This window comes from Equus przewalskii, unplaced genomic scaffold (genome assembly GCF_037783145.1).
Source record: "Equus przewalskii isolate Varuska unplaced genomic scaffold, EquPr2 ChrUn-6, whole genome shotgun sequence".
NCBI lineage: Eukaryota > Metazoa > Chordata > Mammalia > Perissodactyla > Equidae > Equus > Equus przewalskii.
In genome coordinates, this window is record NW_027228754.1 from 3,351,951 (window position 1) to 3,373,759 (window position 21,809).

General features: G+C 36.4%; 2 protein-coding genes across 2 annotated transcripts; one reads left to right on the forward strand and one right to left on the reverse strand.

The window, feature by feature from the left end:
* Positions 1 to 4,808: 4,808 nt before the first annotated feature.
* On the forward strand, positions 4,809 to 5,756 carry OR10T2 (olfactory receptor family 10 subfamily T member 2). Its single transcript, XM_008543363.2, has one exon. The coding sequence runs from the start codon at positions 4,809 to 4,811 to the stop codon at positions 5,754 to 5,756; it is 948 nt and encodes a 315-aa protein (XP_008541585.1).
* Positions 5,757 to 18,391: 12,635 nt separating this feature from the next.
* On the reverse strand, positions 18,392 to 19,356 carry LOC103566831 (olfactory receptor 10R2). The gene has a single exon (XM_008543364.2). It carries the CDS (start codon positions 19,313 to 19,315, stop codon positions 18,392 to 18,394), a length of 924 nt encoding a protein of 307 aa, XP_008541586.2. The 5' UTR covers positions 19,316 to 19,356.
* Between the last annotated feature and the right edge of the window lie 2,453 nt (positions 19,357 to 21,809).

Genomic DNA, 21,809 nt, shown 5'->3' on the forward strand with positions numbered 1-21,809 from the left:
TTTTCTCAGATTTTGACCTGGAAATTCCTACTGTACTTTCAGCTCATAAGTATATTTATGGAGATTTTAAAAATATTTTGCCAACAAATTTAGTTGTTTTCAGAAAGATGGTTTGCTCAAATAATCAGACTAGCTGGTACCAGAAATAGGAGTTCTCAGCCTTCCTATTACTCTTTTTCCTTTGAAAGTCCTAGACACAAAACACTCAGTAGTTTCTACTTAGCTTTCTTATTCCCAATGTTTTTGTTCGTAAAGTCATTGACTGAATCTCAGTCCTGGTTGTGTTCAAGATGACCTTCACCGTGTGCGGGGTGTTCATATTTCTAGCTATCCTGTTGTTTGTTGGCACGTGCTTCCTTGTACCTCTTATTACACATAGTTATGCTTATGTCTGTCTTCTCTATTAGATTAGATGGATTCATATCATTTATTTATCTTCATATCACTGCAATCCCTAATGCAGTGTTTTCCAGATCATAGTACTCAATGAATGGTTGATGAATAAAAGTCATTACCTTAAAAAATTCCCTGAAGGTAATTAAGAAATCCAGTTGTTTGACTTTTTATTCAGGCTTTGGGTATAGAAGCAGGACAGAGATTACTTATGGAATCTTCCAAAGTGCCAAGCATGCCTGCATTTATCAACCCCTGCCTCCATCTCTTACACTTTATCAAATCAGTCTTCATATAAATCTCTAGGTTGAAGAATTTGTTTTCTCTTGGCATCCCAGTGTTTTGTTACCTTTTAGCATGAAAGTAACTAAACTTCTCTATGCTGAAAGAATGCTTATTTACATTTTTAGTGCTTTAAGGAGATGGAAAGTTTCTTTTGCAATCTGAATTATTCTCTTCCAGTATTAAATAAGATGTCCTTGTCCCAGTTTAGTCATTCATTTTCCCTCTTACTTTAGCTCTCGTTGAGTCTCAGAGGGCCCTAGTCCCTAGAATCCCAGAAGGCTATACATACTTCAACATAATTATAGAATCTGAATTGACATATGAATACAGACTGGGCTATTTTCAGCCTCTTATTTAAGAATTAAAAAGGTTCGGGCATCTAAGTGCCCAAATAAACCCGTTATGAAATGTTTCAGTAATTTTTTTTCCAATCATTTGTAATCTTTCAGGACAGATGCCATTGCTTTTACAAGTGACCTTCTACTGCTGCCTCTTTCAGCATTCCAAAGACCTACAAGACTGTGAGTCATTAAACTCAGTCATATGTCAACTTCCATGATCATTTGAATATACGTAGGTAAGTGTATTTTCTTTGTCGGTTACTATCTGAACAAGGAAACATTTTCCATCAAAAATGTCAAATTTGAATGCATTTGCATAATAGTTTGTATTATTATGAAAAAGATTATGCACCAAAGTAAAACTTTATTTGCTTTTGTCTTAAAATGGAAGAAGCTTCCACTTTGATGGAGCACACACACATACACAAATGGAAACACATATACACAAATACCACAGCATACATGAAATCAAAATGCTGAGAAATCAAGTGATAGAAGTAACTTAGGTAGCAGGAAAGCTCATCAGCATAGATTTCTCTTTTTTTAAAAAAAGATGATTTTGAGAATAACAAGGAATTTAGGAATGATATTGATTGTAGTAGAAGAGCAGAGAACACATTCTAGAAAAAAAAATCTTAGTATATGAGAAAACTCAGAAACAAAATGAAAATTAAATCATACCATCATTTACTAAGTTTTTGTTTAGAGTCTATCATGTGCCCTCTTCTGTAGTGGGGCCTGCAAATCATTCAGAGTACATTGCTATGGCCCCTGCCCCAAAGATAATTTATGGAGGAATATTATATGTATTTATATGTATATGCAAGTTAATTATAAATACAAGATAGTGTCTAAGCTATTCATCATACAAGTATGATTTTAATATCTCTGAGTGTTATGAAGAGAAAGAACATCTGTTTAGACTCTAGTAGTCAGGGAAGGTTTACTGAAGAACATAGGACACGAAGGGGATTTGGGTACAGAAAACAACAGGCTATACAAGTGTATGAAATAGCATAACAAAAGGTATAAAAGCACTACTATGGTTGTGGTCAAGAATAGAGGCTTTCTTAGAAGGAAATTTGTGCTTGAATCATAGAAAAAGAAGTTGATGACTTAGGGAGCCGTGAAAGCAGTTTGATTCACAAAACTGATGAAAATGAAGCAACAGCCTCCCGACCTTCCCCATCTCTGCATGTGTTTACCATACCCTTGACTCCCTGTTCTTCTATTCCTTTTCTTCTTTTTTTCTCACCTCCTAATTGAAGGCTTAGAGATAATAAATCTTATATTAAAAAATTTCATAATCCAAGAAAATTGGAAAATTAAAATTGGATTATGCCAGGAAAGTCAGAAATGGTAAAAAAAGTTTTACTTGAACAAGCAGCATGGAATCATTCTTTAGTCCCTTGGAAAATGTATGTGGGACTCATACTCTTCTGACAAAGTAAAGAATGGATGGCATAAAATGTGGTAGGTAGAAAGTGGATTAGAAGTTAAAATACTTAAATTCTGATACTGACTCTACCACTTGAGCATATTATTTAGTTTTTTTAGATCCTACTCAGGTCAAAAACTTTGAGTTCATGGTAAACTAGAAACTACGCTACATGCTAGAGTTTCAACTATTATTAAAAAACATTGTCCCTGTCCATAAGAAGCTATAGTATATACAGGGAGCCAAACATATAAGGAGATGAATCCAATTCAAGATGTTAAGTGCAAAGATGAGGATGTTCACAGGTTGCTTTGCTCAGATGGCATGTAGTACACTCACCTTACCTATGACTTGGAGACAAATATACTTGTGCTGTCTACCAGGTTGTGAGGCTCAAAGTAAGGTAGCTTATATGAAAGCATCTTGTTTTCTGAAAAGTATGATACAAAGGAAAAAGGTTATTATAGGAGGTGTGTGTGTGGAACTCTCTAAGCAAAGAACCATGGCAGAGATGATGAACTGTGAACATACAAGTGTGTTATGTCAAGCAACTCCTTATATTTTGCAGCCATTAAAGTAGCCAACGAGTTGGGAGATGTTGTGTGGTACAGGTAGTATGCCTGATTTCTCCTGAGTTTCTGAACCTGATTCTGAAAGCAAAAATGATTAGGGCTCTGGATGTTATTATTTTCTTTTTCCCTGAGGAAAAGTCACCCTGAGCTAACAGCTGGCACCAATCTTCCTGTTTGCTTGAAGGAGAGCTGCCCTGAGCTACCATCTGTTGCCAATCTTCCTCTGCTTTGTGTTATGAAATTGGCGCTATTTGTATTTTGTTAACACTTATAGCATAAAACAGCCTAGGCATGATAGCGCGTTTTCTCTAAATAAAAGCAGACATTATGAAATGAGACTATATAAAATAAAGGGAACGAAATGTTTGAAGTTAGTTCTTGATAAATTTTGTTTTCCAGAGGCAGTTACTACTGCTTCCTCTCATGTTTTTACTGAGCTATGCACTGGTAGAAAAATTTTCAAGGGTGTGATGTGGAGAGAGCATTGGAGAGACAGTCCTTTTCCTGAGGCAAACCAGGACCCATGCTGTTGCCGTTCTGTCTCTACGAACCAAAGTGCCATAGATAGCCCCATTCACAAATGAATAATGGAAATGAGTTTACTAATCACAGCATGGGAAGTCTCCCTTTTCCCTCCAATCACCACTCCCATCCCAAATCCTCTCAGATGCCTTCTGATGTAGATCAAATGATGTGTTGGATTCTCTGACTGTTCTCAGTCAGAGAACAATTGAACTGTTGTTGAACTCAAAAATAAACAATCATAAGTTTGCTGTCATTATTGTACTTACCTGCTGATTATATTTGGTCACTGATATGAGCTTTCTTTACTTGCTACCATTCCAGCAGGCCATCCACTGTGACTGCCAGTGATCAGAGCACAGTATATCATGCTACCAATAGTCATCTGCACAACCACATGTTATAAATGGCATGCATAATTTAGATGCGTGGATATTACAAAAGTAACTTGTTTTTTATTTAGCAAAAAATAATAACATTTTTGGAAGCAGCAGATTGTTCTTGTTTATGTTTATGTAGCCAAAAAGAGATGGAAATATTATGGACTGGATAAAAGTGAAGTATACTTAACATCATCAAATTAAAATATGCTTATTGTTAAACACTTGGAAAATATAAAAATATATCAGAAAGTAAATCAAAATCACCTCTAATCTTATTATAAATATAGCTTTGTGTTTGCATTTTCGCTTATTATATTAGCAGAATTTTCTCATGTCCTTATATAGTCTTTGGAAATATCAAATGGTCGCTTCTTTTAATATTTGTGTATGTCTATAATATAGTTAGTCATTCTCTCATTATTGGAGATTAATAATTTCTTATAAAAATCATCAAAGGGTGGGGCTGGCCCCGTGGCCGAGTGGTTAAGTTTGCGCGCTCCGCTGCAGGCGGCCCAGTGTTTCGTTAGTTCGAATCCTGGGCGCGGATATGGCACTGCTCATCAGACCATGCTGAGGCAGCGTCCCACGTGCCACAACTAGAAGAACCCACAACGAAGAACACACAACTATGTACCGGGGGGCTTTGGGGAGAAAATGGAAAAAAAAAAAAAAATCTTAAAAAAAAAAAATCATCAAAGGGAATATCTATATCTAGATATATTGAGAAAGAGAGACAGAGACGGAGAGCGATCTATCAATATCCCCAGTCTAAAAATAAGATACTTAAAGTGAAGGCATTGGGAAAATGTTCTTATTACAATGATAATTATGATTTTGTCTCTCCTAAACTCATTCACAGAAAGAAGTTATTCAGATGAAAGGTTTCAATAGAACCACTGTGGTTTCACAATTCATCCTGGTGGGCTTCTCTAGCCTGGGGGAGCTCCAACTGTTGCTTTTTGTCATCTTCCTTCTCCTGTACTTGACAATCCTGGTGGCCAATGCGACCATCATGACTGTTATCTGCCTCAGCAGGACTCTACACACTCCCATGTATGGTTTCCTATTCATTCTTTCCTTTTCTGAATCCAGCTACACTTTTGTCATTATCCCTCAGCTGCTGGTCCACCTGCTCTCAGCCACCAAGACTATCTCCTTCACGGCCTGTGCCACCCAGCTCTTCTTCTTCCTTGGTTTTGCCTGTACCAACTGCTTTCTCATTGCTGTGATGGGATATGATCGCTATGTGGCAATTTGCCATCCCCTGAGGTACACACTCATCATGAACAAAAGGCTAGGATTAGGGTTAGTTTCTCTGTCGGGAGTCACTGGTTTCTTTATTGCTTTGGTGGCCACCAACCTCATCTGTGACATGCCTTTTTGTGGCCCCAATATGGTCAACCACTATTTCTGTGACATGGCACCTGTTATTAAGTTGGCCTGCACAGACACTCATGTAAAAGAACTGGCCCTATTCAGCCTCAGCATCCTGGTGATCATGATGCCTTTTCTGTTAATTCTCATATCCTATGGCTTCATTGTTAACACCATCCTGAAGATCCCCTCCACTGAGGGCAAAAGGAAGTCTTTTGCCACCTGTGCCTCACACCTCACCGTGGTCTTTGTCCACTATGGCTGTGCCTCCATCATCTACCTTCGGCCCAAACCCAAGTCTGCCTCAGACAAGGATCAGTTAGTGGCGGTGACCTACACTGTGGTTACCCCACTGCTTAATCCTCTTGTCTACAGTCTGAGGAACCAGGAGGTGAAGACTGCACTGAAAAGAGTTGTGGGAGTGCCTGTGGTAACCAAGTTGATCTAACAAAATTTTTTTTAATGAACTAGAGAAGTCACAGAAGAAGTCAAAGGCATGAAATTTTCTCTGTCCTTTTATCAGTCCAGTCATGACTTGGACAATGTTTCCAAGGACTAAGACTAGTGTTGCCTTTTCCTTTCCTCCTATTCCAGAAAAAGTGCAAGTCAATCTACATGTTACATTGTTCAATAACTGGTTGAAAAAAAAAGAGAAGGAAAGAAACTCACACTTGCCAAAAAGAGACAAATTTAGTTTCTTAAAGGGAAGATGCAATACTCAAAATGAGAGGTGGCCAAGGATTACTTTTCTGGTTGGATAGAGAGAATTAAATCTGAAGTTATTGGAAGCATCTTATGCAGGACACAGGCATTCACCTAGTAGTAAGCCCAATGTGCACCAGGTTCCATGTAAAGTGGAAACATTTAAATGAAAAAATGGATACTTTCTGGAGGTGGAGGAGTGAGTAAGTAGAAAGAGGAACAATGAAAAAAACTGTGAAAATACAAGATAATCAGATCTGTTAAAAGGATATAGACAAAGAGTTATGAGTACCAAAAGAACAAATATTTATTCCTTGTGAAAGAACAAAAGTTTGGAATAAGTGAGATGAAAGGAGGGGAAAGAAAATTTGAACTGAGCCTTAAATGGCGAACAATGTTTCAGCACTAAGTAACTGGATTTTCCAGTGACAAAAACATTAGTCAATTGTACCAGAATTGTAGATATTTTTCAAAATCTAATACTAAATATTTTATGTTAATTATAAATTAAACACATTCCATTTTTCGTGTGTAGTTTTGCTTTATTTCCACAGTGATATAAGTTTTTAGTGGATGTAATTTTAACAATGGACATGAAACAACCAACAATAACATCCTTGCATTTGCTGTTAAAGAGGAACATAATGCTCTGATGAGACAGAGATGGCCCGAATCTTTCAGTGGATCAACTCTGTGACAGTCATAAAGCAACACTTATATGAATCTAGCGTTTTATTATAATAATTTGAATTATAAATACTAAACAGAATTGATTTTAAATTTCAACTCTATTGTTTTCAAACCATGTAATTTGAGAGATGATATTTAAGACTATTGAAACTGATCTGCCTTGAATTTTTCCATCTGGACAACTGAGGTTTTCTTGAGTGAATATGTGAATTATCTAGTTAGCACAGTGCTTATCTTCTGGATAGGAGAATCAACTACTGTTCATTAAACCCTTTTTCTGCCCAGCAACCCCACCCATCCAGAATAAAAATCTCCTGATTTGTTAAAGTTATGTTGTACCACACAAAGAGAAAACTGTTATCATTAATTGTGTGACTGTGAAAATTACATATAAACAAGGAAAACATTTCTTATATAAGACGTTAACCAGCATGGTCCACTCCCTCTGTAAAACACCCTGCTTGATTCCCATGGCACAATGAACACTCATATCTCATTACTTTCTAGTGTGTCTGTGTATTTCAACCCTTACAATTTAAATTGTATATGTTTGTTCTCAAAACTATCTATGACAGTTGTATTTGTTATTCTGTTTATTTTCCTTATGAAATGTAATTTTGTACTACGTAGCCTGGTGAAGTTTGATTGCAAAAAAGGATCATTTGTTTCTAACACAGCTAGGTCGAGTGTTTTGGAAAAATTAAATATGAACAAGAAAATCACAGGGGAAAACAAAAATCAGAGAAATCTAGAAGTGTTATTTACTTAGATTATTTTGCAAGTGTCTCTAAGTTTCTGGTCATCTTTGAATTTATCAGAATTTTTCTAATGAATTATGGGTGAGCTTATGCTAGATAGTGCTCTAAAGAACTCCCATCCTGTAGTCCAATACTCGAAGGAAAAATCTTATCCCTAAATGAAAGTATCTACAAAAATTTGTATATTTAAGGATTTTGAGTTGAAATAAAGCATTTCAATTGTATGAGTCATTCTTTTGATATTCTACTCTTCCAGGCTTTTTGTGTTAATCAACCAACTACCTAACCTTATTGGGTTAGGTGAGAGGATTTCTATTGTATGCTTTCAATTTCAATGATGTAAAAATATTTTTTTTCTGTGTATGATACAGAGACATAATAAGCAAAAACAAACAAAAAACCCCAAAATCAAAAGAGTGAACTGTGTTAAAATGGTGAATGTATAGTTGATTAATTTTCCTTAAATACCACTTAAGGCCATATAATTTTATGAAGCTCTACAACTCAAGTTGAATATACAGTTACAACTCTTGTTTTCCCACGTTAGGGCTCAATCCCCCACATGCCTTGTTAGCAAGATAGTCACTATTTCCTTCTTGAGGTCTTCTAAGCTGAATTTTTCAGAAACCCTGGGGATTCGCACATTTAAAAGGAGAGTCAAGAGGGTTTCCATTCAAAAGCAGAGAGAAGGCTGTTTCTCTATATGCTGCTTGTGCTTCCTGCCACTCACAACATCATTATCAGGGCTGTTCCTACATCACCCACAGGCAGTGCTGGTTCACTTTTTACAAAGGGCTTCCCAGGTGCCATGGTTCTTTGAGGGACATTAATTCATTTCCCCCAGACACATAAAGGCTCCCCCACACCGGTACTCCCCAGGTTTTGGCTCTGTCCCTCTTTAATTCCCATTTGCAACCCTGTCCTGAATCACCAGCTGCCTCAGAAACACTGAGTCAGAACTTAATGGGTTGGGTAGGCATCCTAGACCCCAAGTTGTCATCTCTCTTTTCTCTGTGGGGATCTGTACCTGGAAAATGGGAGTTTTTCTTTCACACTTTCAAAGCTTTCCTTTGAGACCTTTCTTTCAAACTCTACCCTTTCTTTCTTCAAACAATCAGACAAGTAACTTCTTCTAAGGCAAAATACTCTCACAATTCCAGGGTTCCCTCAACGTACCTTTTCAAGTGCATCAACACACCTGCCTCTGAAAATTTCTCTCAGTGATTTGAAAGTGATTGTGTCACCAGAAAAGGGGGAAAATTAAGGAAAAATACTTGAAATTAGCACTAGCAGTACAATTGCTCTGGCCAGATAGCCCACACCAGCTATTATTTTTTCAATAATGAACAACTAAAACATAAGCTTGAAAAGAAAGATTACGTGAAGTGGGCTGTAAAATGTTACATTTAACTAGAGTGCTAGTTTTAAGGAAAATAATTTATATTTTCTGCCTCCAGTAACTAGTCAAAGAAAGTACCTATTACATATCTCAAAGAGAAAGGTCACAGTTCTCTTTTTCTTTGAAATGATGTCAATATCATATTTATATTTTTGGGAAAGGGAAAATTTTTGCAAATCACATATCCAATAAAGGGTTAATATCCAAAATAGATAAGGAGCTCAGACAATTTAATAGCCATGAAACAATCCAATTAAAAAGTTGACCAAGTATCCAAATAGACATTTTTCTACAGAAAATGTACAAATGGCCAACAGGTGCATGAAAAGGGGCTCAACATCACTAATCATCAGGGAAATGCAAATCGAAACCACGATGTGTTATCATCTCATACCTATTAGGCTGTGTGTTATTAAAAAGATAAGAGATAACAACTGCTGGCAAGAATGTGGAGATAAAAGGACACTTGTATACTGCTGGTGGGAATGTAAACTAGTATAGCTACCATGGTAAATAGTACGGAGGTTTCTCAAGAAACTAAAAATAAAATTACCATATGATCAAGCAATTCCACCTCTGGGTATTTATCCAAAGGAAATGAAATCATTATCTTGAAGATGTATTTGTGCTTCCATGTTCATAGAAGCATTGTTCGTAACAGCTAAGATATAGAAACAACCAAAGGGTCCATTGATAGATGAATAGATAAAGAAGATGTGGTATATATACAATGGAATATTATTCAGCCTTAAAGAGAAGGAAATCCTGTCATTTGAACAACATGGATGAACCTAGAGGGCATTATGCTAAGTAAAACAAGCCAAATAGAGAAAGACAAATATTGTATAGTATCATTTACCTGTGGAATCTAAAAAAAAAGGAAAAGTTGAACTCAGAGAAACAGAGAGTAGAAAAGTCGTTAACAGAGCCTGGGGCATGGGGAAAATAGGGACAGGTTGCTAAAATGGTACAAAGTTTCAGTTATAAGGTGACTAAGTTCTGAGGATCTAATGTATAGCATGGTGAGTATAGTTGGTAACACTGATTTGTATAATTGAAATTTGCTGAGAGAGTAGAACTTAAATGTCCTCAAACAAACACAGAAAAGATAAATATGTGAGGTGATCTTTGTCTGTATTAACTAAATGGGAAGAATCCTTTCACAATGTATGCGTATATCGAATCATCACATTGTACACTTTAAATGTATTGCAATTTTGTTTGTCAATTATACTCCAATAAAGCTGAAAAAAAAGACAAAATGTTGGTCAAAACAAACATCTACAGTTTTATTAACATTTATGTTACTGTATGTTTTTAGAAAAAATTGACATGAATAACAAATGGAAAATCCCACAACTTCTCCTGTAAGAAAGGCTTCCCTTTCCCCAAAATATAAATATGATATTCACGTCATTTCAAAGCAAAAGAGAACTATGACAGAAGTTGCTCACTTAACCACTCTACCAGCAGGCTGGCCCCATTCGTATGATTTTTATCTTTTATTGTATTAATATAATATACCATGTTTATTGATTTGCATATATTGAACCATATTTGCATCCCTGGAATAAATCCCACTTGATCATGGGGTATGATTTTTTAACGTGTTGTTGAATTCAGTTTTCTAATATATTATTGAAAATATTTGCATTTATTAATCATGAATATTGATCTACAATTTCTATTCTTGTGGTGTCCTTATCTGGCTTTGGTATCAGGTAATTCTGTTCCTTTCTGTTCAATTTTGTGAAGAGTTTGAAAAGGATTTACCTTAATTCTTCTTTAAATGTTTGGTAGAATTCACTAGTGAAACCCTTCAATCCTGAGCTTTTCTGTGTTGGGAGATTTTTGATTACTGCTTCAATCTTCTTAATCATTATCAGTCTCTTTAGACTTTTCTATTTCATCAAGATTCAGTCTGGGTAGATTGTATGTTTGAGGAATTTATCCATTTCTTCTAGGTTATCCAATTTGTCAACATATAATTGTTCATAGTAATCTCCTATATCCTACGTATTTTGGTGGTATCAGTTGTAATGTCTCCTCTTTCATTTCTGGTTACATTTATTTGAGTTTTCTCTCTTTTTTTGTTGGTGAGTCCAGCTAAAGTGTTGTCTATTTTGTTTATGTTTTCAACAAGCAACTCATAGTGTTGTTGATCTTTTCCATCTCTATTTTATTTATTTCTGCTCTGATATTTGTTATCTCTGCTCACTTACTATTATTGTATTGTGGTCTATTTCTCCCTTCAGATCTTTTAGTATTTGCTTATTATATTCAGATGCTCCAATGTTGAGTGTGTATATGTTTATAATTGTTATACTCTCTTAAGGGGCTCACCCCTTTGTCATTATATAATGACCTTTGTCTCCTTACCATTCCTGGCTTAAAGTCTATTTTACATGATATAATTATAGCTACTCTTGTTTTCTTTTAGTTTAGATTTGCATGGAATATCTTCTTCAATCCTTTTTTCTTTCATCCTATGCGTGTCCTTGAAGTGAGTTTTTTGTGGCAGTATGTAGTTTGTTTTGTTTTCTTATCAATCCAGATACTCTGTGCTATTTATTGGAGAATTCAATTTATTTACATTTAGAGTAATTATTTATATGTAAAGCCTTACTAATACCATCTTATTAATCGCTTCCTGGTTGGTTGTTATTCCATTTTTCCTTTTTTCCTTTCCTTCTGCCTATTTTTGTGAATTAGCGATTTTTCATAGTGGTGTGTTCAGAATCCCTTTTCTTTATCTTTTGTGAACCTGCTATAGGCTTTTGCTTTGTAGTTACCATGAGGCTCACATAAAATATATATATGTCACAGTCCATTTCACACTGAAAGCAACATAACTTTGACTGCATAAAAATTCTGCCTTTTACTCCTCTAAGTTTTTAAGCCACAATTAACTCTTTTTATATTGTGTATTTGTTAAGAAGTGACAGTAGAGATACTAATTTTTAATACTCCTCTCCTTTAACCTTTTACTATAGTTGAGTGGTTAATGCACCATCACATTACAGAATTCAAATTTTCTAAATCTGACTATATATTTACCTTTACCAGTGTGTTGTGCATTTTCATGTTACTAATTAATATCCTTTTATTTCAGCTTGAAGAACTCCTTGCAGCATTTTTTTGTAAGGCACGTCTAATGGAGATGAACTCATTCAGCTTTTATTTGTCTGGAAAAATCTTCATTTCTCCTCCATTTCTGAAAGATAACTTTGCCAGGTAGAATACTCTTGGCTGGCAATTTTTTCCCTCAGCATATTGAATATACCATCGCACTCTCTCCTGGTCCATAAAGTTTCAGCTGAGAAATCCACTGGCAGCATAATGAGAGTTCCTTTGTAGGTTACAATTATTTTCCATTGCTGCTTTTAGGATTTTCTCTTTTTCTTTGATTTTTGAAAGTTCATTATAATGTGTCTTGGAGAAGACAGTTTTGAATTGAAATAATGAGGTGATGATGGTTTCATGAAAAACAATTCCATGAAATTGTATATTCAAGTATTTCCTGAGGTTTGAGAAATTCTCAACTTTTATTTTTTTAAATAAACATTCTGCCCCTTCTTCCTCTTTGCTCTTTCTGGAAACCCAATGATTTTGATATTTGTTCTTTTGATGGTGTTTCACAGATCACATAGGCTTTCTTACCCATTTTCATTCTTTTTGTATGTTCTACTCTGACTGGGTTATTTCAAAGTTCCTATCCTCTTAGTCACTGATTCTATCTTCTGTTTTGTCTATTCTGCTATTAATGCTCTCTATTGCATTTTTAATTTTATTCATTGAATTCTTCAGTGCCACAATTTCTGTTTGACTCTTTTTTTATGATTTCTACCTCTTTGTTAAATTTCTCACTTTGTTCATGTACTGTTTTCCTGATTTTGTTGAATCATGTTTCTGTATTTTCTTATAGCTCATTGAGTTTCCTCAAAACAGCTATTTTGAACTCTTTATTGCATAAGTCACATATCTTCATGTCTTTGGGTTTGGTTACTAGGGGATTATTGTGATCTTTTGATGATGTCATGTTTCCTTGATTCTTCATGTTCCTTGGAGTTTTACATTGTTGTTTTAGCATTTGAAGTAGCAGTCACCCCCTCCAATCCTTACTAGCTGCCTTCAGAAGGGAGATGCTTTTTGTTGGTCCTGCTTTTATCCCAGTCTTTCTCTGTCCTTGTATGGATACAGCTGCTTCATGCTTCTTGCTCTCCTTTGTGGCAGAATTATTAAGCTTGGTATGTCTTTTCTAGATTTTACAACAAACCAGACTGGATGATAAAAATCTCTCTTTTGTTTCCTAAAGGTGGCACCACAGCTCAACTTTGTGCTTTCTCCCTTGCCCATAGGCCATCTCCTATTTTCTGTGTACCTTCCCTGTCTACTATAGCTTACTCTCACAGCCATCTCAGATGCATGAACAAGGAGCCAGCTGTGGAGTTGGAGGAGGTATGAATTTGGCAGCTGGAGTGTTGGGGGTGCCCACAGGCTAGCTGGAGAGATTCTCAAGTGAGGCTTTCCCAGTGGCTAGTGAATGGACTTCCTGCTGAAATTCTGAACACAAACAACAGGAACCACATCCCTTAAATGCCCTCTGATATTCTTATCTGCTTTTCCTGATCTCCTATCTCCACTCAGTCATGGAAGTCCTGCCCCAATACTCTGGGTGCTCTGGGAGAGAAATGAGTTTCTCCATCAGCATCCCACATAGGTGGGGATACTAGGGACTAACTCATTTCTGTCCCTTTCCACTTAGGAGAGATTGTCACCAGCTAGCTTATCCCATACTGTGCTTCCTTGAGGGAGGGGTGGTACCAACAAATTTCCTCTTAAAATCTCCTATGCATCTAACCTTGTTTTTGTTGTTTTATTTTTTCCTCCAACATGGTGCTAAAATCTCTTCTCAGTAAACCAGGGCTTCACAAATGCTCTTTCATCCTTGGGTGTCTGCCCAAGTCATCCCACTTTGGGTGTTCCTCAACTGCAACCAAGAAAGGCTGAAGCCAGTTCACAGACTCCTGCTGGTTCCATGGCCCACAAAAACATCTGTCTACCTTTTACCCAGTGTACAAGTGGGAAAGACTCCTGGGATCCCTTGGGGTATGATGCTGGATCCCCCAACTCCTAGACAGGCAGTTTTGTTTGTGGCTTAATAGTGAATTTTAGTTGTTATACAGGTGGACAAAAAGGAGGAACATTTTATGCTGCCACAATTCTCTTGTTCACCTCTTTCATGTCTTTGCTTGAATGTATCCTTCCTAATGAGGTCTTCCTGGACAATTTGTATAAAATCATCACTCCCAACACTTCCACTCACTAGCCATACTCAACTTTTCTTCCATTGCACGCATAATCTTCTAGTATATATATAACTTACTAATTGATCTTGTTTATTGTCTGTGTTTTTCTTTCTCTGCTCTAGTATATAAGCTCCATGAAGGCAAGGTTCTTCATTTTTGTTCACTAATATATCCTTTAGCTAAAGAAAAAGTGCCTAACATTTAGTAAGTGCTCAGTAAATAATATTTTATTAGATTAAAAATGGGCATTTTTGGAATTATGTGAAGAAAAAGTGTCTCTATGTATGGAAACACATATGTAAATTCTTGAAAGCCTAGCAGTGAAATCTAATGGAGATCTATCAGTTTCATGTGTTCAGCATCCCACTTTCAGGGAACTTTCTCTCTCTGACTCCATGTAAACCAATTGCGGAAATGAATTACAGGAAGTTATCCCCTTGACCACAGGTTTGTGCATGTGACCTCACTGAGGCAAAGTATTTTCTCTCACCCAGGATTTAAAAACATGAGTAGACAGAGAGGGCTAGAAATCATCCAATGACAATTCCTCAAAAGGTGATTAACAAGATCCTACAGCTGAGAGTTTTGGGGTTGCTCTATTTCCTTCAAAAGGCCTGGCTATTGAATCTTTCTTTACGTACATGAACTGTCCACAAACCTTCAAAAAATTATAAGTTTTGCTTACTTAAATTAACCTTATTTGGTGTGAAATGTCTGAGATTTTGCACTAGTTGTAAGCTAAGAAGTTAGTCTGTTAAAATTTCATGGAAGTTGGTAGAAGTCCCCTAGGTCAAAGGCAAAATACAGTTTATTACTTACAGTAATTGCAGTAGCAAGAGTATTAAAACTTGTGATGAGCCCCAAACTCATGAGGAAATGTGATTCCTGTACATACAGTAGTGTGTGTTACAGGAGAGTGACCCAGAGAACAGGTGAACAAGACAGTCTTAACCTTTCCCTCTGCTTGACTAAACTTCAGACAGACTTCTTCCTGACTCTAGACCTCTGACCTCTCTTTTATTATATCTTTTCATTTTATTTATTTACTTTAAAGAACTAGTAATTGTAAATTGTTTCTCTGTCCTTCTGAAATATAAACCTTTTTAAAAGCCTCTCGTCAGGATTTTTCTTTAAACAAATAGCCTTTCTCTTTTCTTAAGGTATGCTTTTTTTGGTGAGGAAGCTTGGCCCTGAGCTTACATCGGTTGCCAATCTCCTTCTTTTGTTTTTTTTCTCCCCAAAGCCCTGGTACATAGTTGTATATGCTAGTTGTATGTCTTTCTAGTTCTTCTATGTAACATGCTGCCGCAGCATGGCTTGATGTGCAGTGTGTAGGTCCACACCCGTGATCCTAACTGGTGAACCCCAGGCTACCAAAGAAGAGCATAGGAACTTAGCCACTATGCCACCGGACCAGCGCCCTCTTATCAGTTTTACAACTCAGGAGTGTCGTTCTAAGGACCTGGAAAACATCCCTTTGAAATATAATCATCAAGGAAGATGCTGTTCTTATATTCCAGTTTCTACGGAAGAGTAGGAACCTAACTTTGATGGGTGCATTGCTACAATTTATAAAACTACTTCCTGTCATAAAGCAATGGAAGTTTATTTTTCCTTTTAATAAAGTCAATTAGCAGATACAAATGACCTAAGTTCCTCCAGTCCATTTCCACTAACTCATCCCCGCCTTTAAAAATCTTGTCACTCTTTGTTATAGCAGAGTTGCCAAGTTTAGACTGAGTTCTGGTCTTTCTCCTCTGTTAACCTTGAATAAAGTGTCCTTGGCCTGTTTATCATTGTCTAGCACAGTTTGCTTTAACACAGGGAACCAAAATCTTTTATTTGGAGGAAGATTAGCCCTGAGCTAACATCTGCCACCAATGTTCCTCTTTTTGCTGAAGAAGATTGACCCTGAGCTAACATCTGTGCCCATCTTCCTGTATTTTATATGTGGGACACCTGCCACAGCATGGCTTGATAAGCAGTGCATAGGTCTGTGCCTAGGATCCAAACCAGTGACTCCCAGGCTGCCGAAGCAGAGCATGCGAATTCAACTGCTATGCCACTGGACTGGTCCCTGTGGAACCCAAATCTTTTATGTGGGCAATAAAAAAACTTATCTACAGAGAACAACAACATCTCTCTCTTCTAAGGCTGTTACAATAGGAATACTAAGGAACAGGTAAAAGTTAAATAAAAAAATCACTCAGGAGACCCACACATAAAGAAGATAGTAGGAAATTAGACCCATAAAGTAAGAGAGATGAAAATTTTTAAAAATCACATTAGTGTGAGGCTGCTGTGGAAAATATTCTATGCACTAGTGTTGGACACAAAACTCAGTCACTTTTATGAAAGTTGACCAAGGTGTTAAGTGGAAAGCCTATTTCTGGAACTTCCTCTTTAATTACTGCAATTTCCTACAGTATAGAATTTAATTTTCTAATATCTACATGCTTTATATTTAGAAACTTTAAATTCTAGATGGCTCCTCCAAATTTTTTTTAATGCATCTGGCATAACAAAACAGCACTATTCTAGTAAAATTCTGTGTGCTGTCCTAATCAACCAGAATTGCATCTCTGCTCCCCATGGTGTGTTTTTCTGAAATTCAACATTGAAGCTGAATTTAACCCGTTGATAAAATCTAATAGGTAGCCACAAGAATGCCAATTAATTTCTCTTTTTATATGTTTAATTTATAAAACATATAAAATCTGTGACAGAAGGATATAAGTAATTTCTCAAATAGGTAAAAAGGAACATTATAACAAAGTGTCAAAAGTAGAAAAGAAAAGATAAATGATAAAAATAGAGTGAAATGATTTAGATGAGAATGGTCATAAACAAGGGAATCATGATTTGGGCCTATGAATGGGCCTTGGGTAATCCATAAACTCCTTAAATTGTAAGCAAGTTTCCCCTTCCTATGTGCATGAGGATAATCTCATGTTGGGATATTGCTTTCAACAGATTGTCAAAGAAATATCTGTTGCAAGATGTGGACTAGGATTAAGGTGATTAACCATGACTATACCACTGGTTAGGCCAATGGCTTGACTCTTTACAAAAAAATAACTTTTTGGATTCAATATTTACCAATAAACCCCATCATAATACCTTATTCTAGAGTAAAAACAGGCATCAGTGGCACAGGGTGTAAACAAGGGAGTTTTTCTGACCTAGTTTCAATTGAGGCACAAAAGCAATGGGAGCAAAATGTGCCAACTTTCAAAAAAATTAAAAAATTCAGTTAATAGGATATTGAAATACATTCTTTGGAGGAAGCTACTGGAGTTCTTGACACTTCATATTCTCTCATAAGGAGTACCACTTCAAAACTTTGTGCCACCTAGAGTCAAAGGTACAGAGAGGATTGGTATCTGATTCTACGTGAGAAATCTGAATGTAGGAGTCTGTGGCTATTGGTGTGAAGTACCAGAGCTGAGAGAGAGATGTCTGCACTTCATTGGACTGTGGGAGAGGCAAGGAAGCACAAAATTTTATTTCAGATCAGATATGGGCCAGTTGAGAGAAAAAGTCAATCTGAAATCAGTTAAAGTGGATTTGCCCAAGATGACCTCTAAAAGAGATGTGGAGAACTCTCAGAGTTAAGAGGTAAGTTGACAAGCTGTCAGCCAGAGACAGCTTCAACCCTGTCACAAGAAAGGTAGTAAAAGTTCCAAGTAGGAAATGCTTCCAGAAACCCATGAAATCTCAGTGCATAAGAAGGACTCAGTGTCCAACATCTGCAAAGTCCTGAGAGCACCATTGCCAGAACATGACTGTAACAGTCAAGTAAGAACATTCCTCCACCTGTTCGTTCCCTCTCCCCGACACAAACCTTGAAGATGGGTCATGAAAGCCAGCAGTGAGAGAAGTGGTGGCTGACAGAGCTAATAAATAAGTGAACCTCCACTGGCCCCAATGTAGGCCTCATGAATTAAAGAATACTAACACCAGAGAAAGGAGAAAATTTTAGCACTAAATGAAGCATAGTGTTTCTGTTATTCCAGTGAATTGAATAAGTGAAATTTGAAGGATATCCTGAGATCTCACCTCAGAAGCTGAAAAATAATTTAAAGGACTTGTGAGGAAAAAAATATATTTTAAGATATGCATCTTATAGAGAATTATCATTTCAATGAATTGGTTATATACATAATATGAATGAAAAAAGGAGGGCATTATTTACCATAGAATCTAAAATATAACAATATTTCAATTATACAATTGTACAGATGCTTTTTTTTCCCAACACTTTCCTGAGAGCAACTTGTACATCCTTGTTTCTGAGACTGTATACCATAGGGTTTAATAATGGAGTGACAATGGTGTATGCCACCGTTACCAGCCTGTCCTTGCTGGACACATAGTTTGCTGTTGGCCTCAGGTAGATGTAGGAAGCACAGCCATAGTGAACAATAACAACAGTGAGGTGAGAGGCACAGGTGGAAAAAGCTTTCCTTCGGCCTTCAGCAGACGGAATCTTTAGGATTGTCCTCAGAATGCAGCTATAAGAAACACAGATGAACAAAAAGGGGACAACAAGTACAAGAACCCCACAGATGAATATGACAAATTCATGAACATCTGTGTTGGTGCAAGCCAGATGAATGACTGGGGAGATGTCACAGAAGTAATGGTTGATCTTGTTGGCACCACAGAAAGGGAGGCTGAAAACTAAATTTGCTATTGTTAGTGAAGCCAAGAAGCCTCCAATCCCACAAGCGGTTGCCAATTTTCCACACACCTGCCAATTCATAAGGATGGGGTAATGCAGAGGATGACAGATGGCAGCATAGCGATCATAACCCATCACTCCCAATAGTAGGCAGTTGGTAATAGCAAAACCAAGGAAGAAGAACATTTGAATGGCACAACAGATGAAGCAGATTGTTTGGGCCACAGAGAGGAGATTGATGAGCATCTTGGGAAGGATGACAAAGGTGTAGAAGGTCTCTGATGTTGAGAGAATACCAAGGAAGAAGTACATTGGAGTGTGGAGGCTTTGATCTTGACGGATGACACTAACAATAGTGACATTACCACTGAGAATAACTAGATATAGAAAGAGAAAAACCACAAAGAGGGCAAGCTGAATTTCACCAAGGCTCGAAAAACCCAGCAAGAAGAATTCAGTGACCATGGTGATGTTTTCTGCTGTGACCTGTGAAAAAGAGGGAAGACATAAAACGTATTCAGTACCTAGATTCTCTGATTCACTAACCCACTTTTTAAAAACTCTGTGACTTCATGGACACACTCAAATAATATAGGAAAATCTATCTGCAAATGAGTGGATCAGCAAACTTAATTCCATCTCCAATTTTAATTCTTCTTTTTCATGTAACCAAACTTATTCGTGTATTCCAGAGATTATAACATGTACGTTTTTGGAGGGCCATTATTCTGGCTACTACAACTTTTGTTGCTACTGGTTCCATTGAGTGGATTCAGACTTCTAGAGACCCTATATACAGCACAGTGGAACTCTGTCCAGTCTTTTTTTGTGCCATCCTCCCATCTTCCGGCACTATATCAGACAATGCTTTACTTTTATTTGAGGGTTTTCACTGCTAATTTCTTTTTTCCAAAGTGGGTGGCCTAGTCCTTCTTCTTAGTCTGTCTTAGTCTGGAAGCTCTGCTGAAATCTATCCACCATGAGTGACCTTGCTGGAATTTGAAATACCAGGGTAATAGCTTTTATGCATTACGCAACTCACACCCATCACAGTATGGCAACTGACAAATAGGTAGCGTGGTTCCCTGAATGGGAAATAAACCTGGACCATTATGGTGAGAGCACCAAATCTTAACCTCTAGACCACCAGGGCTGGTTCTACTAGCAACATAAAATCCAAAAATGAAACAACACAATTCTGCTTATAATCCTATCAAAAATATATTTAGGATTAAAATTAACAAATGAGGAGCAAGACAGATTCACAGAAAACTACCAAACACTGTTGAGAGGAATTAAAGAAGAATTAAATAAATGAAGAGATATCATTTTCCTTGGCTTTAAAAACTCAATATTATTATGAGGCAGTTCTGAGCAAATTGGTCTTTAGATTCAGCATAATTTCTGTCAACTCGCAGCAGACTTTCTTGTAAAAATTGACAAAGTGGGGGCTGGCCTGGTGGCATATTGGTTAAGTTCCCACACTCTGCTTCAGTGGCCTGGGGTTCCTGGATGTGGACCTACACACCACTTGTCAAGCCATGCTGTGGTGGCATCTCACATACAAAATAGGGGAAGATTGGTGTAGATGTTAGCTCAGGGAGAATCTTCCTTGCTAAAAACTAAATAAATAAGTAAATAAATAAGCTTTAAAAAAATTGACAAAGTGATCATAAAATGTATATGAAAAGGATTCAGAATAGCCAAAATAATTGTGAAAAAGGAGAGTAAAGATGGAGGACTTATACTTTCGGATTTCAAAACTTACTCTAAAGATGTAGTAATCGAGAAAGTATGGTACTTGCATGTATTTATACATATAGATCAATGGATAGAACTGAGAGTCTAGAAATATACACTTCAAAAGCTACCATTATGAAAATGAAGAGAGCACTACACATAGAGGAAAATGTATTTGCAAAATATGTATCTGACAAGGGATTTGTATCAAAAACATATAAATAATTTTTACAATTAAGTAATAAGAGAAACATGCAGTTCAAAAAATAGGCAAACACTTTCAATAGACATTTCATCAAAGTGTATCAGTGGCTAATAGGTATATGAAAATTGGTGCAACATCATTAGTCATTAGGGAAATAGAAAATAAAACAACAATGAGATGACTGTTCACATGCACTAGAATGAGTTTAACTAAAATGATAGACACTAAAAGGTGCTAGTGAGGATATAGAGAGACTAAAACTCTCATATTGCTGATGGAAATGTAAATATGCAGTCACTTTTGAAAATGGTAAAGCAAACACCTAATTTTTTTTTAATGGTAAAACAAACTTGCCTAATGACTTATATACCTGAGAATTTCATTCTTAGGAATAAACCAAAGAGAAATGAATACTATCCACCCAAAGACCTTTATGTGAAAGTTCATAACAGCATTATTCATAATAGACAAAAGAAGAAAACTATCCAATTGTCTATCAAAAAGTGAATTTATGGATAAACAAAATTTAGTATAGCCATGAAATTGAATACTATTCAGCAATAAAAAGAAATGAACTATAGGTACATGCCACAATATAAATGATCTTCAAAAATATTATGTTAAATGAAAGAAGCCAGGTGCAAAAGACTACACATTTCAAATTCTATTCATATGAAATGTCCAGGAAAGGAAAACCTACGTCAGTAGAAAGCAGATTAGTAGCAACCTGGGAATAGGATCAAATAGGATTTGACTGCCAACAGTCAAGAAGTATCGTTCTGGGTTAATGAAAATGCTCTAAAACTGCATTGTGGTGACAATTATGCAGCTCTATTAATTTTTACAATCAAAATGGGTGAATTTCATGGTATGTTAAGCTATTTTAAAAAGGTTATTTTGGAGGAAATTCATAGATATAATATTGACTATTTAATTTTTCATATATGAGTGTATTTTAATCACTAAATAAAAACATTTGGGACATTAGGATTCATTTAATTTTCATCAATTGAG

Bases quoted from the DNA above. Each gene is read 5' to 3' on its own strand.
- OR10T2 (XM_008543363.2), top strand. From the start codon at position 4,809: ATGAAAGGTTTCAATAGAACCACTGTGGTTTCACAATTCATCCTGGTG.
- LOC103566831 (XM_008543364.2), bottom strand. From the start codon at position 19,315: ATGGTCACTGAATTCTTCTTGCTGGGTTTTTCGAGCCTTGGTGAAATT.